General features: G+C 49.2%; 1 protein-coding gene across 1 annotated transcript in view; it reads right to left on the reverse strand.

Moving 5' to 3' along the window:
* The window catches only part of TEX2 (testis expressed 2), a 110731-nt gene that overhangs the window by 30662 nt on the left and 62431 nt on the right, over positions 1–17638 (reverse strand). The window contains exons 3-5 of the mRNA XM_075562078.1: positions 6900–7100; positions 4364–4697; positions 791–1038 (exon numbers count right to left, since the gene is read on the reverse strand). Coding sequence (XP_075418193.1) covers positions 791–1038; positions 4364–4697; positions 6900–7100 — 783 coding nt within the window. The remainder of the gene's footprint in view (positions 1–790; positions 1039–4363; positions 4698–6899; positions 7101–17638) is intronic.

The raw sequence follows: 17638 nt of genomic DNA on the forward strand, positions 1-17638 counted from the left end.
AGCAGGCTTCCAAGTGCAGCGTGGGAAGCAGTGTCTTAGAACCTGTGTGTGGAGGCAGGGTGAAGCAAAGTTGTCAAATGACCCATCCTGTGGGACGTCCCAGCTCATCATCTAGTGGTTCAGGTCCAAAATCTAGGAGCCTCTCTCACAGCCCATGGCAGCCCGCTGTCATTCAATAGCACTGCAATCCCCACCGCCTGAAATTACCTGCGCTTGCCATCCTTGACCCCACCCACTCCTTACCTCCCAGAGCCAATGCTGCCAGGAGACTCACTTCCCTTTTTAAACTTAAATTACGTAGGTCAACCTCATGCCCAGCTCGAAATCCTCCCGGGGCTCCCATCACCCGGTGACCCTCCAAGCACACCCCGCTCCTCCTTCCCCTTGCTCACACACCCTCTGGCCAGCAGCCTCTCTGTGGATCCTGGACCGCCCCAGCCACATTCCTGCCCCAGGGCCTTTGCACCTACTGCTCCCCCACCGCCACCACCGCACATATGTCTATGGCTCAACTTCCTCCCTTCAATTCTGTCTCTGCCCAAAGGTCACCTCTTCCATGAGGCCCTTCTGACTACCCACTGGAAATGGCTGGTGCTCCGACCCTCCCTCGTGTGGTCTCACTCATTACCACTGGAAAGTAGGTCTAGACCATTTCCCTAGTTGGGCCCTTGGCTGTTCTGCTCTTCACCCTTGGGGCCGGGCACACAACAGCCCCTGTAGGAAGAGCACCTCTAAGAAGAAACGCGTCTGACTGGCAGAGGGACGTGGTGGCAGGGGCAGCCAGCGTTACCTTCTTCCCAGCCGTGGGGCTGCTCTCGGCACTCTGCACGGGGCTCCTCGAGGGGCTTCGGCTCTCCTGTGGGACACACCTGGCCATGTACACGCTGTAGTCCAGCAGCATCTTTTGCCGCACGCTGCCCACCAGCTCCTTCTGCTTCGGCTGGGGCATGATTTCGTCCACACTGCCCTTGCTGCTGCTGCGGCTGTGGGTCAGGTGCCCTGACGGGCTGCTGTGCCTGCTGGGGGCAGGCAAAGCCCCTGCGGCAGAGGAGAGGGGCCGTTAGGGCAAGGGAGGAGGATCCACTCCACTGGGTCCAGTGAAAAACGGCTAAGTTGTTATCATACTATCATGTGACTACTTTAAAGTACAAGGAGACTTCCAAAAGTTCATGGAAAAACTATTATTTTAAAAATTCTCCCTCTCCCCATCAACTTTTAATTCCATGTTCCCACCAATTCTTGGCTTTCCCCTTGTTTTTATAAAGCTATTTCCTGCCCTGTAAAGTGCTTTTTGTGCTAATCCTAAGTACTGTTTAGAAAGTTTTCCTTCATCTCCAAGACAATTCAGGGTTCGGGGACAATGAAACTCAGTGGGAAGGTATCTTTTTCTTCTTGCCTGGTGGCCTCAGCGTCACATGTAAAAAGGACACACTCCTCACGGACGACATGGAGGTGGCTAGTGAGCAGACGGCCAATACGTGTTGGTTCATCTCTCAGGGCAATTCCACACACACAGTGATCTTCCACTCATCAAGCACTCTCTCTGCGCCAGAACTGGGCATAATGCCTGCCCTGAAGTTCAGACACCTTGGCAGTTAAATCACAATTTCCTGTAATAAGGATCACAACAGACACATGGGTAAAACTTTCAGGGCAGGAAAATGGGTAAGGGGCTGGGGGTGGGGGTGGTGGGAGATGACTAACTGCCCAGAGAGTCAAGGCCAACTTCCCCGGGCGGTGACCTCAGAACTACCCCTGGAGGAACAGATGGCATTTCGCTGGCCCAGGTGCAGGAAGAACATTCCAGGTAGAGGGAACAGCATATGCAGAGAGCCTGGGGTCTACGGGGCCCAGGGAGGTTCCGTGCTGAGTGCAGGAAGTGAGGCTGGAGAGGCTGGCGGGGAACACACGACCCCAATGGCTCCACAGTGGTGCACTAGGAGTTATACAGAAACCAAAACAACCCACTCACAGTGACCCTATAGGACAGCGCAGGACTGCCCTGGGAGTTTCTGAGGCTGTACCTCTTTACGGGAGTACAAAGTCTCGTCTTTCTCTTATGGAGCAGCTGGTGGCTTTGAGCTGCTGACCTTACGGATTGCAGCCCAATGCATAACCCACTATGCCACCAGGGCATGGGCTGTGCCTGATGCAGACACAATTTCTTTTGCACGAGACCAGGTGAAGGACCCGAACAACCCAAACCCACTGCGTTAATTCCAGATCATAGTAATGGCCCTAGTTAGGGTTTCTGAGGCTGTAACTCTTTTATAAGAGCAGACAGCCTCATCTTTCTTCCAAGGAGCAGCTGGTGGTTTTGAACTGCTGACGTCACAGTTAGCAGTCCAAGGCTTACCTAACAGCACCACCAGTAACCACATTGAATCATTTTATTTTTGAGGCTCCAGATGTATCTATGGTCTGTAATTTCCTAGGGCTTCCCAAAGAGCCACAAGAGATGTTTCAATTATATTTAGCTAGACCATCATTTGAGTGGAGGAAGATGTTTTACATTGCGTAACTTTCCCAGACTCAGTCACTACCCGCAGATGTGAGAACTTCCGATCAAACTCATCCACTCAGGACTGAGTCCAGAAAGTTCTCTTTTCCTCCTGGTTGTGCACTGTCGAGTCAATTATGAGTCATGCAGACTCTATAGGACAGGGTCGAGCTGCCCCCTAACGTTTCCAACACGGTTTTCTTGATGGGAACAGATCACTTGGTCCTTCCCATGGAGCCACTGGGGGGTTTGAAATGCCAATCTCGGTTAGCAGCCAACCACCACACCACTGGGGTTCCTTTTCTCTCCTGACACGGAGAGAGGAACCCTGTTCTATGGCTTGGCTGGTGTTCGCTGCCCCAGAACACTCTCTACATGCATGTCAAGTGTCCTTTGAGTGGGAGAACACATACGAACAGCCAGTGCTCTGTGCAGTTCATGGACAATGACCCTTGATGACACCAAGACCCTTCCTGGGGGACTTTGGCAGGATTTCTGAAAGCACAAACTCATGTGAAATAAGCAAATGCTTGGGTGAAGTCCATAAAGGACCTGTTGCTTGAGGGCTGCTCTCAGTGGTCCCTGAGCACCTCAGCTGGCATTTCCTGGTGTCCCTGCATTTCCTGTGGGTCACTCAGCTCTGAGCTCCAGTGTCTAGTCCAGTGCCGTCCAAGAGAAATCAGATGTGGACCACAAACAGGGGCCACACAGGCTGTGGGGACTTCCCCAGTAGCCAGGTTAAAAAAGTAAAGAAAAAAGCCCAAGGTTATCATTTCAATATATAATCGGCATAGAAAGTATTAATAAGATCATTTACTTTCTTTCTGCCTTGTTTTGGTAAAGTCTTTGAAGGCTGCTGTGCACGCTACAGTTGGTGCACACCTCAATGTGGGCAGACTACATCCCAGTGCTCAACAGCCACACCCGGCCAGGGACCACCACATTTGATTAAGTTTAGGCCTTCAGGAAACAAAGGTCTCACCGAAATTTGCTTTTACCCAGTGCCTCCCTACTCATCCCGATTTTACAGGTCTTGGGCATTTCCAAGTGGCATCTCAGAGCTCAGTTTAGGGATGAGGATGGGTACTGGTGCTGAAGGTTGATGCAACGGTAGGTCAGCAAATGCCCCGGAGCAGGAGCCAGGCCATCTCCATCAACCAACACAATCGGTGCAGTGTTTGACTCTCATGTGGCCCATAATTTCGTGACCCACAAGATTTGCTGGGTGAAGGCCCAGAGTGGTTCACTCCTAGCCTTACTCCATCTGAGAGAGCTTTTCCCAACAACACCCACGCGGATCTCATCCTTTGATCTCCTTGTAATGACTGGTTGCACCACGCTCAATTTAGCTTAGCAGTTTGCTAACATCTGACTCATGTAGGTCAATTTTGTCTCAGATGCGCAGCACCTGAGACAGGGGTGTTGCTGCTTAAACTGTCGTGTCTTTGCGCCCCTCGAAGCCTGCGTAGAGCCGAGAGGGGGCGTTGCCTGGCGCCCAGTGGAATACACAGACAGAAGGACTGCTGGGAGGTCAGGCACTCGAGACGGTCCCTGATGCATTGTCCCGACTCACCGCCTTCCCACATCGAAGGCCCTCCTTTTGCTGCTTCCCTCAGAGGAGTCACAGTGTAGAAAAATAAAGTAGAAGCCCACAGCTACAAATCATTCCACCCGTGTCAACTGCTTCAGGGCCAAGGGTGTGGCCATCAGCCTAAAGGGCAAGATTCATGAGAACACGCCTGAGGGGGCTGGCAATGGCCAACTCAGGGTGGGCTTCCTCCCTACTCCCTACCTTGGAACAATTTCCATTTTCTCTTGAAGACCCTTAAAACATCCGTAAGTCTTTAGCACACAGGTACATACCTGGTTTATTTCCAGAGGCTCCAGGTGGCTTCTTCGTCTCCGACTTCAGTTTAGAAGCCAGAATAAATCTCCTAAACCACTCTTCTTTCTCTCGGCCAGTTCTCCCAAACAGGTACAGGGTCTGATCTCGCTGGCTGCATTTTGTTCCCTCCTGAGGGGGCTTCTTAGGGTCCTCGCCTGCCAGTTCTTTCTCAGCTGGTGGCTTCTCTTCTGTCATTTCCTTATCAGTTTGAGTCTTAGACATAAAGTCTTCTTGTCGACCAAGCTCAATACAAATGGGGTACTTTTTATTCCAGATCCGTTTTCGAGCCAAACTTTTAGGTACAAGATAAATCTACAGAGATAGGGAAATGATGACTTACATATCAAATTATAAGATTGGCTGGCTACACTGTGTTAATAGTATTATGTCTACCACAAATACACATTTATAGTATTTTTGATTCAAATGATGGGAATCACTTTTATGAAACATCTACCTCATGACTGTAGAAACCAGAATACATTTCTAGAAATGACTTCTTTAAACTCATTCCAGAAAGTATGTCGTTCAAGAAAAATTCTATAAATGACAAATATTTATATTTTCAAAAACAGCACGTGTTTAGTTCAGTGGTTCTCAACCTGTGAGTCATGACCCCTTTGGGGGTCGAACGAGCCTTTCACAGGGGTCACCTAAGACTACTGGAAAATACGTATTTCCGATGATCTTAGGAACAGAGATACCGCTCCTCTACCCGTCTCCAGGCAGGTCCGCCCACATGCAGATATGTCCATATACGAGTACCCTGCGTGAAGACTGTTACCCATGCTACACCATGCTTCAAGACAAAGTTTCATGTATTTGTCATTAGAAATAAACATTTCACAATATGTAATGACAGTTTTGTGATGAATCGCTATGCTTTAATTATGTTCAATTTGTAACCATGAAAATACATCCTGCATATCAGATATTTACATGATGATTCATAACAGTAGCAAAATTACAGTTACGAAGTAGCAACGAAAATAATTTTTTGGTTGGGGGTCACCACAACATAAAGAACTGTATTAAGAAGGTTGAGAACCACTGGTTTTGATAATCATCATCAACGGAGTCAGGCTATCATCTGAGCTTAATAACCTTATTGAATGTAAGCTGGGAAAAATATTCATCAAACTAGTCAGGAAGCTCTAAAGATAAGCACATTTATATTAAAAAATGCCTTAAACATTTTATCCCTTTTGGGATAAAAGACCATTCCGATGGGCCATACCAACAGAGGGCACCTCCAGCTTTGTCGATAGGCAAGTGATGGTCATTTCTCACATAAACCTGTCTATGGTGCCTTTCTTCAAATGTGAGCAACTGCGTGTCCGCCATTTCCCATTCCCAACGCTTCCTTAGTTATTACCCTAGCACTGCCACGCATCCCAGTTTGTTTAATGAGGAAAATTTACTGTCGGTTAGAAGATCATACCATGCTCTTGCTCCTCAAAGTCTGCTCCAGGGGCCAGGAGCTGGAGGGTTGCCTGGGAGCTCATAAAAATGTACACTCCGCCCCCCACCCCCCCAGCTGCTGAAGTCAAACGTGCATTTCAGAGGGTGATCAGGTGATTCGCACATGTGCTAGAGTAGAGCAACATGATGCCCATTAAAGCCTGGGAGGAATGTGGGTGTCTGGAGGCTGCTCTGTCAGCTGTGATTCAGGGCGGCCCTCAGTCTGCCCAGGACTGCACTCAACACAACAGGGCTTTTCCTAGGCTGTGATTTAGGGAAGATCACTAACCAGCCCTTACTTCTGAGGTGTCGCTGGGTTGGTTTGACCGACCAACCTGACCACTTGTGTCACCCTAGGATTCTATTTGAGAGTTAATGTTCCATAAGAATCCCTGGTGGCATAGTGGTTATTTGTTGGGCTGCTAACCACTAGGTGGGCAGTTTGAAACCAGCTGCTCTTCAGGAGACAGATGAGGCTTTCTACTCCTACAAAGAGTTATGGTTTTAGAATCCCCCCAGGGCAGTTTTACCCTGTCCTATAGGGTCAACATGAGTCACCACTGACTCAATGGCAGTACGTTTGGTTTGATCCTAAATTCTGTTACTGTTAGGTGCTACCGTATACACAACAGAACGAAACATTGCCCGGTCCCGCACCATCCTCCCAACTGTTCCTGTGCTGCAGCCACTGTGCCATCCCATCTCCTCGAGGACCTTCCTCTTTTCCTCTGCCCGTCTGTCTACTTGTGACCCGGTATTGACATTACTACAAACTCACTGCCATCAAGTCGATGCTGACTCGTAGCGACCCTCTGCGTCAGGGTACAACTGACCCTGTAGCTCATTATGGGAGCAGAAAGCCCTGTTTTCTCCCAAAGAGCAGCTGTCGGTTTCTAGCTGCTGACCTTAGAGACTGCAGCCCAACATTTAACCGCTATGTCACCAGGGCTCCCATAGGAATACATACAGCCAGAGGGGAAAAAGAGGAAACCAATCAAGAATCTGCTGCACTGTGCTCAGCTCAGCACTCCTTCCAAGACCACTTGGGCTCACCTTGCTGTCGGAGAGGTCATAGATCTTCTGGCTGATGTAGGTGACCTCTGGCTTGGTCTCGTTGTAGCTCGCCCTCCTGGATATGTTTTTATTGGGCTTCGAAAGTCTCAATGTCCCGCCTTCAAGTCGAACAAAGACTGAATGCGTCAACGTTGCATGGTAAGTTTCAGGATCGTAGCTGTGGATCTCATTCATCCATCCCTGATGGGGGAAACCAAAAGCAGAAGATGTGAGCCTGAGCCTGTGCCCATGGTTAGGGAGGCCAAAACCAACCCTGCCCACCACACAAGGCTCCACACACTGGCGGAGGCTGCAGCCACGAGAACGGAACCTTCGGAGAACCTCCACTCACTGCTCGCCTTTCTTACTGGTTCCTTACATGTAGTCCCGCTGATGTTACTTCCAGGGGCGGCTGCATTGATATTTCACTCACAGGGACCCCGGTGACAGAATACAACGGCCCCGTCAGATTTCCTAAGCTGAAAAGTGTATAGGAGCAGATTGCCAGGCCTTTCTCCCGCAGAGCTGTTGGGTTCTGACTGCTGACCTTTCCATGAGCAACCAAGGGCTGGACCGACTCACAGCGACCCCTTGCCCAAACAGAGAGACAGGGCCCTGCCTGCACTGGCCCCACGACTGGTCGCGGCTTGGACCGCTGTGATCGGAAACCTCTTCAGCACCACAGTCACACACCCTTTCTCCACTGACACCGGCTGGTGGCTGTGCTGAGGTGCCCTGGCAAGGAAGGCGAACTTCTACCACTGCCTCCTCCTAGGACTCCAAACCTCCCCCTCCCTCCCTCCTCCTCTCTTTTCAGAATCACCAGCTGCTGTGGCCACATCAAGGCACCACCTGTGGTTTCTCCTCCCCTTTTATCCTCAATTTCCTCCTTCCTGCACTGTCATTTTCTTTTCTTCTTGTTAAAGGCAGAGGTTTATAGCCATGGCTGCCCACCTCCCCACCCGCCCAAAGAAAAAACCACAAGCAAACTCAGCCAAGAACCAGGATCTTCTTCATTACAGGTCTATTGTGAATCACCATGTTTGTTTCAGCTAGACCCTACCCCTGATCACATCTGAGTACATGAAAGTCGGCTGGTCAAAACACAGACATTGGAACCAAAGTGCCAACATGTCAGCACAGCTACTTGGAGCTGGGCTCTCTGATCCTGGCGTCCTCACTTTCTAACCCCCAGGCCAAACGCTGCCTGTCCTCCACCCCTGGTTTGCCCACCTGTCACACATCTGCCAGGGCCCAGGCCCACCACACCCCAGGTCCCACCCTGTGCTTGAGCCACAACGGCTTCTCCCCATGTCAACTGAACTTGAAGGTGATATCATTTGTATGTGTCAAAACACACAAATCTGAAGGGTATGGTTTAAAAAATACTTGTATTAGTACATAAGTGGGCCGAGAAGGAGGAGTGAATACGGAACCATCAAACAGAAATCACACTTTGTGAAGAGGGGCACCAATGTCACTGAACAGTTTGTCTAAAAATAGCTCGACGGGAACCTAGGCCGTGGTGTAAACTTCCACTGAAAACACGAAACATAACACTTAAAAACACTTGCGATCAATGACACCACCACCACCAGCTGCTGCCGCCCTCCACGAGCCCCTGGGTGACAGGGTCGAACGTGCTCCAGACGGGTTTCAATGGCTGGTTTTCCAGGAGATCACCAAGCCTTTCGGGGTGGACTGGACCACCCACCCACCTTTCTGGGAGCAGTCAAGTGTGCTGTGTGCCTCGCCGGGGGGACCCTGGCGCAGTGAGGAGGAGTAACTAGCCTCCGGCACGATGACCCAAGTCCCTCACATGGTTGCTCTTGACTTCTGCCACACCCTGGGGTTTTACAGCTGAGGAAAGCGGGGAGTCACTGAGTGGACTGACTCATCGTAACCCCGTGGACAATAGAATGAAACACTGGCTGGCCCTCTGCCATCCTCACATCATGGCTTTGTTTGTGCCCATCATGGTAGCCATTGTGTCAGCCCAGCTTCCTGAAGTTCTTCCTCCTTATTGCTGCCCTTCGCTTTACCTAGCACCATGTCCTTCTCCAAGGACTGCCCAAGAAAGCCCCAAACAAATCTGTCTTGGAAGAAGTATGGCCAGAATGCCCAAAGTCTAAGCTGTGGCAAATTTTGGATTTCCACTGGGTCCACAGGACTTCGAGGCCCAGGCTCCTGCTCTCTCCTGGTCTGGCTAATGCCTGGTCGTCCCTCAGGTGATGACCAAGATGACATGGTCGCCCAGGCTCTCTCGTATCTTGTACCATTCTGTTCCACCTGGCTTGCTTCACTCAGCTACTACCCTACTACCCCCACAGGAGCAGGGATAGGTCTGTCGCATCAGTTGTAACAAATGGTTGTTGAGTGAATACATGAACGACCTAAGCTAGAAAGAGGCGATGTGGATTTTATAAAATGAAAAATGTACGATAAAAAGACCACAGGAATAAGAGTTGTATGAGTCCCTAATAAAATGTAAAAAAAGAAAAGAAAATGATTAGGGCAAAGAATGTACAGATGTGCTTTATACAATTGATGTATGTATATGTATGGACTGTGATAAGAGTTGTATGAGCCCCTAATAAAACATTTTTTTAAAAAAGGAAGAAAAAAAAAAAAGACCACGGGAGAAACCGCATACGGTTGTCCATACAATGGACTACATTCAGCTACCACATGGCCGAGCCCTGACATCAGTGAGGAAGAAAGGGCAAGGACGAAAGAGCTACAAGAGGTGAACCCACCAAGCCAGGAAGGTTAGTGGGCACCCTGGGGGGTTAAAACAGAGGTCCCTGTACCTATGAGGATGTTGTATCTGTCCCGCATGCTCAGTGCTCATGTCTCATCCTGGAAAGTGCTTTCCGGACCCGCCCATAGCCTGTCAGCCTCTCACTGGAGGCTCACGGGACTCTGTGTGGGCGGGCAGGTAGCAGTTGTCACGCTTGGATAAAATCATCCGTATGTGCACTCCTGACTACAGGCAGGGGCCCTGGTGATGCAGTGGTCAAGCGCTAAACCACCAATCAAAAGTTTGGCAGTGCAAAGCTGCCAGCTGTTCTGAGGGAGAAAGGAAACCTCGTGCGAAACTAACGCTGAAGGAAACATGACGAGGACTACATTCCCTAACTTAGAGGGACTCTGGAAAGCTAGTATTCCACGGTAGGAAAGCCTCCACTTTGGTAAGTTAGAGGTAAAGTCCAAGTACATGATCCTGCTTTAAATATCAGGCATCCAGGCTGCAGACTAACCATAGGGAGGCTCAGGCCGGGAGGCTGGCCAGACTGGACTCTGGAATTCCTCTGTCTCTGCTCCAGGATATGGTCCCATCACCCCAAACCAGGTTACCCTCGAAGACAACAATTTCCCAATGCAAATACACCATGCCTTTGGGTGCCATCAAAAGGCCAGTTTCTCCCCTGGGGCTTGCCAAGCCCCCTGGGTTAAGTTGTACATGGAATTTCCAGACTGCCGTGGTCACACAGGGAACCCGGAGGACTGTGTGCCAACCCCAGGCCTGAATCCCATGCCCCCATGATCAGGTCCAGCTGCCCACTACTTGGTAGTCCTCTAAAATCCTTAACCCGTAACTTCTTCTCAAGAGAGCCACTTCTCTGACTCTGTCCTTCAGGAACGTAGGAGTGGGTGTAAAAAGACAGGGCATATAGTCAGCGCCTCACTCCATTTTGCCAGCTCAGTGTGCTGCTCCCAGCCCACACTGAAGGGACGACACAGACAAGCCATGCTTCTTCCCGCGGCTGAAGCTGTGAAAGCAGAGACAGGGCAAGCGGCTGGGGCACAATGGCCACAGTCAGCCGGGTTTGCAGCTGTCTGGCCCCCAGACTGGACTGTGATCCCGGGTGTAAAAGGTCAGGGGTTGTAGCAGCCATGTCTGGCTGCAAATGCACACCACAGCTGTCAAGAGGGGCAGTGAGTGCCTGGAGTGATCCAACCCTACAATTAACCTGTGGGAGAGAGCAATGTCGGGAAGGACTTTTGCAGTGCTCATTCTCTGTGCTGTGCCAGTCCAGGGTCTGAGGCCAACGCGCTCAGTTGGTTTGATGCTGAGCCGACCCTCTGGCCTGAAGCAGCACTAGAATGGCTCTCTCTCTGGTATGCTGCTGGCTAGCCGAGCTGCCGCCAGTGACATGAAGCAGCCTGTCTGTACCCTGCTGGCGGCTGAGGCTGCCTCTTTTGGATCCCATGCACCGTCCCTTCATTGCGTCAATGGGCGGGCGGGGGGGGGGGGGGAGCAGCAGGCAAATCATAAGCGAGCAGCAGAGTTGGTTAGCACTGAGACTGCTGAAGCCCACACACACAGAATGGCTTCGTCTTCATCCCGAGGCAGGACGGCTTCTTTGGCGGGCTCAGGCTGCTCTTCATGAGAAGTGTTTGAAGGGTTCGGACCTGGCTTCGTCAGGCACGGCACGGCGGCAGGGATCAGAGAGTGTGACGTTAGAGAGCATGGCAGGACTCGGAACCTAAACCCATGAAGGACGGCCCCATAGACATACAGAATTCATACTGTGAAAGACCAACATTCAAAATAAGAGCTGCTCAAAAACACTATCAAGAACTTTTTTTTAAAGGGCCATTAAGGGAGGGAAGCAGGGGCATCAATACTGCCCACAGCTTTCACCGCTGGCTTCAAGGTCACCTTCACAACAGCCTCCCAGAAGCACCTCGGAGGCAGGGCCCCAGCCACAGACTGTACCTGGAAGAACAGCTACTAGACCAGCATCCAAGCCCCAGAGCAACTTCTCACAAATTCTGTACCCACAACATACACTTAAAAGTTATATATGTGCCAATACAATGCAACTTTCATTTGAAAAGCAGAGAACTAAAGAGCGAATATTTTATCTTTTTACTAACTTGTCGTTTTCCCAGGACGATGGTTTCAGGCTTTCTTTAGCTAACAATTCAAAGCACTTTGGGCAAGTCTGATTGGTAATGATCGTGGATGTAAGCGATTATTTCAAATAGTCTTGTTGACAATTTCCAAGGTTTGGGGCCAAAGATTAACCCGTGTATGTTATCTGTGTATTATTTGCTTTCTTCCACAGGAAGAGGACACACATCAAACGAAAGCTTTCTTCTTGTAATGGATAGGGCTGCCTTCTCCGTCTGAAGGCCCCTGAAGGGGCAGAAAGAAGCTGCCTGGGCACCAACACACCTGCAGGCTCATGGCCACGGCCCCTGCTCGCAGCCTCCTATGACTGGAGGCATAGCAAACCCCCTTTTTATTTTAAAAAAATCTTGTTGACATATAACTTACACATCACACAATTCAATAGTTCAAACATACTAAAAAGAGTTGTGTAATCTTCACCACCATAAATTTTAGGAAAACCTCTTCTCAAAGGCTAATTATTTCCATACCTCTCACTTGAGTTATGAAAAAAGGTCTGGTTTTGATTTTTGTTTTCAGTTACCAATGCCTCACTCTTCCAAAAATACAATTTGAAAGACTAGACTCACAATGCCTACAGCCGCTCTCCTGACTCCACCGATGACCCTTGGACCCAAACCAAATAGGTATGGTGCTGGATCCCCTAGCCAGAATCCCCATAGCACAGCAGTCAACTGTCGCCACACACAGGCAGCGGCCAGAGCGAGAGTTCAGCCACGGCGTCAAGACGGGAGCGTCGTGGAAAAGTGGCAGGTTGGTGAGAGTTGCTGCAGCTGGATGTTGAGTACCTGGGGGTTATTAGAAAAGTCTCTACTTGTGTCTATACTTGGCATTTTCTACAATAGCTAGCTAAAAAGTAAGAGTTAAAAGAAATCCACGTGGGATTACCTGACTCCCTAGCCACACCTCCTCACATGGTTCCTATGGAATTCAGGAAGCGTCTCCTAGCAAGCTCCTTGTCCAACCAACTTCCAAGCTCGAGCACCTGCTTGTGAGTGAGCGCACCCTGTACTCAGACCCACACCTGATCCACTCTTCCAGCAACCGGGGGCCTGGGAAACAGCCACACTGATACAAAGACACATGTAAACAGTGCAGCCACCAACCGCAGAGGCACGATGATTTCACTGAGGGTACAGCAGGAGAAAAGAGTGCTTCTAGGTCTCGTGGACTTATTGTATTCAGGATTCCAGTAGGCACGCAGAAGCAACCCACGCGTCTTTGGCAACATGGGACAAGGCTATTTTCTCACTCTCAAGTTTCTGAAAAGAGAGGAGTCCGGAGGGCAGAGATTACATTGACGAGGCAGAATTTCTTCTTGATATGGAGAGAATGTTCACCCTATAAAATTATTCCATTTCTCTATCAAAATTAAAACCCATACTAGTAGGAGACATGGGGGATGGAGGAGAGGGCGGGCGGGGAAAAAGTGAGGAGCTGATGCCAAGGGCTCAAGTAGAAAGAAAATGTTTTGAAAATGATGATAGCAAAATATGTACAGATGTGTTTAAAAAGACAAACAAACCATACTCAGGGCATCTAGTTATTTTAAAAACCCACCCCTCTTATTAAACATGGCACCATCTAAAGAACATTGCTGGTAGTCCCTGGGACAGAGTGGCTGCAATTTGAGCCAAGCTTCTAGGCCATAGCTCATTAAGAGGCAGCAAATCGTTCCGGAACTTACTCTACTCTTGTGTTATGCTGGTGGTTTCTACATCAGAATTTATTCCTGACTATAATTCAGAGCTGTGTCTAAGTCACACACTCACACTTACATCCAAGAACTGCATGAAAGCTTCAGGAACATTCTCACAGTGGCGGGGGGGGGGGGGGTGCAAGAAGAGCACTGCCTTAACTACAGTATATACCAGAGGGGGGGACCACCCCAAAACAACTGCAAACAAAGCTCCACTGGGCCACCACAACAATGCACCTGCTCAGTGTGTCAGCTTTTGGGCAATAAACAGCATGCTTCTTTCTGTTCTGTGAATGAAGAGGGACATGAAAGGACGGTGATTTGACAACATTGAAGAGGTAAAGAACAAAAAAAGGGAGGTGCTGTCAGCCATCCAAACAGATGAGTTTAAAAAATGTTTCCAAGAATGGAATCGCAGACTTGACAAATGTATTAAGTGTAATGGAGAGTACTTTGAAGGTGATAAAGATGTTTTGTTAAAAAAAAAAATACACAGCTTTGAAAAAGAAATTCTTTTTTCGTTGTTGGGTTTGGTTTGTTGTTGTTGTTTTTTGTACCCTCTCATACTCTTGGTAAAGACAAGATAAATTCAGAAGGACCACCCAACTTGCTTAAGAACACTCAGTAAAAACATTTGAAGTTTGTCTCATTCCTCATCTGCCCAAACCCACGACTCTCTTCCCAGGGTGTCTAGTAGCCATGCAGACAAACCCTTAAGTTTCACCTACATTTCACACACGGGGCCTGGCTTACCCACATTTCAAACTCACTGCCATTGAGCCAAAGCCAACTCATAGTGACTCTATAGGAACGGGGTGACAGTTTCCAAGTCTGCATCTCTTTATGGGAGTAGAAATCCCCATCTTTTTCCCAAGTTGCTGCTGGTTTTGAACCGCTGACCTTGTAGTTAGCAGCCCAATGTGTAGCCACTATGCCACACGGGCTCCTGGTTCCCGAAATTGCCATGCCTTAAACCACACAAACGTCTCCTACTTTGGTTGTATCACTTCATGCTCAATGCCTGTCGTCACCTTATCGTCAGTTGTAAGCCTCAAACATTGAGAACAAGCAGGCTGGGAAGGGGTGGCAGTAAGTCATGTCAGAACCTGTCTTACTTGGGGGTGGGGAAGGTGTTAATGACTAGGATCGGCCGAATGCTGATTCCAAGGTGGAGGTCAGACAGGCCTCCACCTCCAACCTTCTTACTAACTCTGGCACCAGCCACTCCTCCCACAGACTCGCCACTTCTTTTCTGGGCTTCCCAATTGGTTGCGATGGCCACACAGAACACGCCTTGAATGGTTTGTTAAGGAAGCAACAGAGTCCGTAGGGTACAAGGTAATTTAGGATCAGAATCAACAGATTACAAAGTAGGAGCAGGAACAGGAAACACATAAGCAAAGTATCCCTTACTTCCCCAGTGCAGGACAGCCCTCCCAGCACCCCTGGGCCATACAGGATAGGCTGCCTCAAGACAAACTTCCTGTCAGCTCCCTTAGGACAGGCCTCTCTGCTTTCAGTGTCCCTGCCGTCAGCTATGCCATCGTCCCCTTCGGGGACCTGTTGCTAGCTGCAGTGTTATGGCTCTTGACCCAGGTTCCAGTTCTTTTAGGAGGTTCCTGATCTCCTTTCTCTGCTGTTTCTTGCTCTTTCTGTGTGTGTACACACACACACAAACTTCTCAGCAATCTATGGCATGACGTGCCAACAGGGTCACAAAAACTGACCAATCCTCTCTTGGTAGGCCACAGAAACGTCTCTTGCATAGTCCACTGGCCAATTCTGACAAAGCGAACACCTAACACAGGGGCAGGCTGCAGCCCGACCACTGCCACTAAGCTGGTCCCGACTCAGAGATTCTAGAGGGCAGGCAGAACTGTCCCTGTGCATTTCCAAGACTGCATATACTACTCCCATAGAGTTTCCCTACTTTATGGGAATAGCACATACCATCTTTCTCCCAAGGAGCGGCTAGTGGTTTCGAACTCTGGACCTTACGACTCACAGCCCAATGCGTAAGTAACCACTACGCAGCCCAGGGACAGGCGAAAAGTATCCAAGCACAAGTGGTTTCCAGCTTACCCAGGATATGCCTTCAGCTTGGGCAGAAGGGAGCACGCTCGTTAGTGCAGAAAAACTGGGCAAAAGTTAATTCCCCAGGTCTTCAGGAGAAAATCTCCCAAGAGGTTTCTTTGAAACAAACAAACAAAAAAAAATAAGGCCAAAGAACCCAGGGAAAAGGCCACAGAAAGGAGCTCCTTCACCACACAGGCTTCAGAAGGTCCCAAGGACGCCTGTGCTCGGACTTTGTGACTGTCTTTGCTACTTCCTATTCAAGACTGTCCAGCTGAGCGTAGAACACCAGATTGGCCGGGGCGGGGGGGGGGGGGGCGGTGGTACCAGGAGGTCTAAACAACCCTAACCAGTCCTTGGGGAGCACCCTTATTTGTGTGCGAGCTGGTCGGGGTTCACCTGTCTTGCTCATCCTTTCTGCACAAGGGTCCAGGTGCTTCATGGGCCTTTAATGGAGCCAGGTTCTCAATCTAGGCTGCAAGGGACTCCTGGGGCCCATCTGTGAGAACTGACAGGCTGACGCAGAGGTTTACAAATCCACTCTGGCTATGAGCATCAAATGCCTGGCTGGGTCGTAAGGTCTCTGTCAGATTCCACTGAGAACACAAAGTACAAAGGATCAATCAAGGAGCCGGGCCCCTGTGCTAGAGGCCACTGTCACATGCAGGTTCCTACCTTCTGAATTGTATTTTAAAGTTTACATATCTGCTTGCCCTCAAGAATTACATGATCCCATCCTCTGTAAAAACCGGTAACAGGCTATCACACTCACTCACTGCCATCCAGATTCCAACTCAGAGTGCCCCCATAGGACAGGGTAAGAACTGCCCCTATGGGTTTCCAGGACTGTAACCCATATGGGAGTAGAAGGCCTGTCTTTCTTCCAAGAAGAAGACTGATGGTTTCAAACTGCTGACACTGTGGTGAGCAGCACAATGCAAACCCACTATGCCACCAGGATGAGACAAAAAAATAATAATAATAAACTGGCTAACATCCTCAAATCAATTTCTTCCCAAACGGGATTCTTTTGATTTACCCTAGAAAAAGGTTAACAAAACTGTTTTAAGAAAGAAATGAAATTAGCCAATCAGGGTGCAGTGTAGCACTAATGAAACATATAACTTTCCTCTAGTTCTTTAATGCTTTCAAACCCACCCACCCCCACCCCTGCCATGTCATGATCCTAATTCCACCTTACAAATCAAGCTAGACCAGAGCGTGTACATGGGGACAGAGAAGAGCTGGAAACACAGGGAATCCAGGACAGATAAACTGCTCAGGACCAATAATGAGAGTAGCGATACCAGGAAGGTAAGGGGAAGGTGGGCAAGTGGGGCGGGTGGGGGGAGTCCAATCACAATGATCTACATATAACCCCCTCGGGGGGGGCAGACAACAGAAAAGTGGGTGAAGGGAGACACTGGTCAATGTAAGACATGAAAAAGTAATAATTTATAATTTATCAAAGGTTTTATGAGGGAGGGAGGGGAAAATGAGAAGCTGATACCAAGTGCTCAAGTAGACAGAAAATGTTTTGAAAATGATGATGGCAACATATGTACAAGTGTGCTTGACACAATGGATGGATGGATTGTGATAAGAGCTGTTTGAGCCCCCAATAAAATTATTAAAAACAAAAGAAAAGAAAGAAATCAAGGCTCATACCCCTGAAGCGCTTTAAAGTCACAGACGCGGGAAGAGTGGAAATCTAGAACTCAAATCCCATCTTTCTCTGCTGGAACTAGCACCAACTTCCTCAGAAGGCATGTCATTCAGGGAGACATGACACCGCCTTATGCCAACGTCCAGCAACCATGCAGATGAGTCACTTTGCAACATTTCCCTTATTAACACCAAGCTGAAATGTGTCCCTGCACCCTCAACACCAGCTCCTCTTAAAAAAGTAACAGTCTCATAGCAGATTGCCATGAGGAAGGAAGGAGGGAGGGAGGGAAGGGGAAAGGGAGGGAGGGAGGGAAGGGGAAAGGGAGAGAGGGAAGGAAGGAAAGCAGGCAGATAGACTACAGGAGATGACAACCCTAT

The sequence above is a fragment of the Tenrec ecaudatus genome, chromosome 10, assembly GCF_050624435.1.
Source record: "Tenrec ecaudatus isolate mTenEca1 chromosome 10, mTenEca1.hap1, whole genome shotgun sequence".
NCBI lineage: Eukaryota > Metazoa > Chordata > Mammalia > Afrosoricida > Tenrecidae > Tenrec > Tenrec ecaudatus.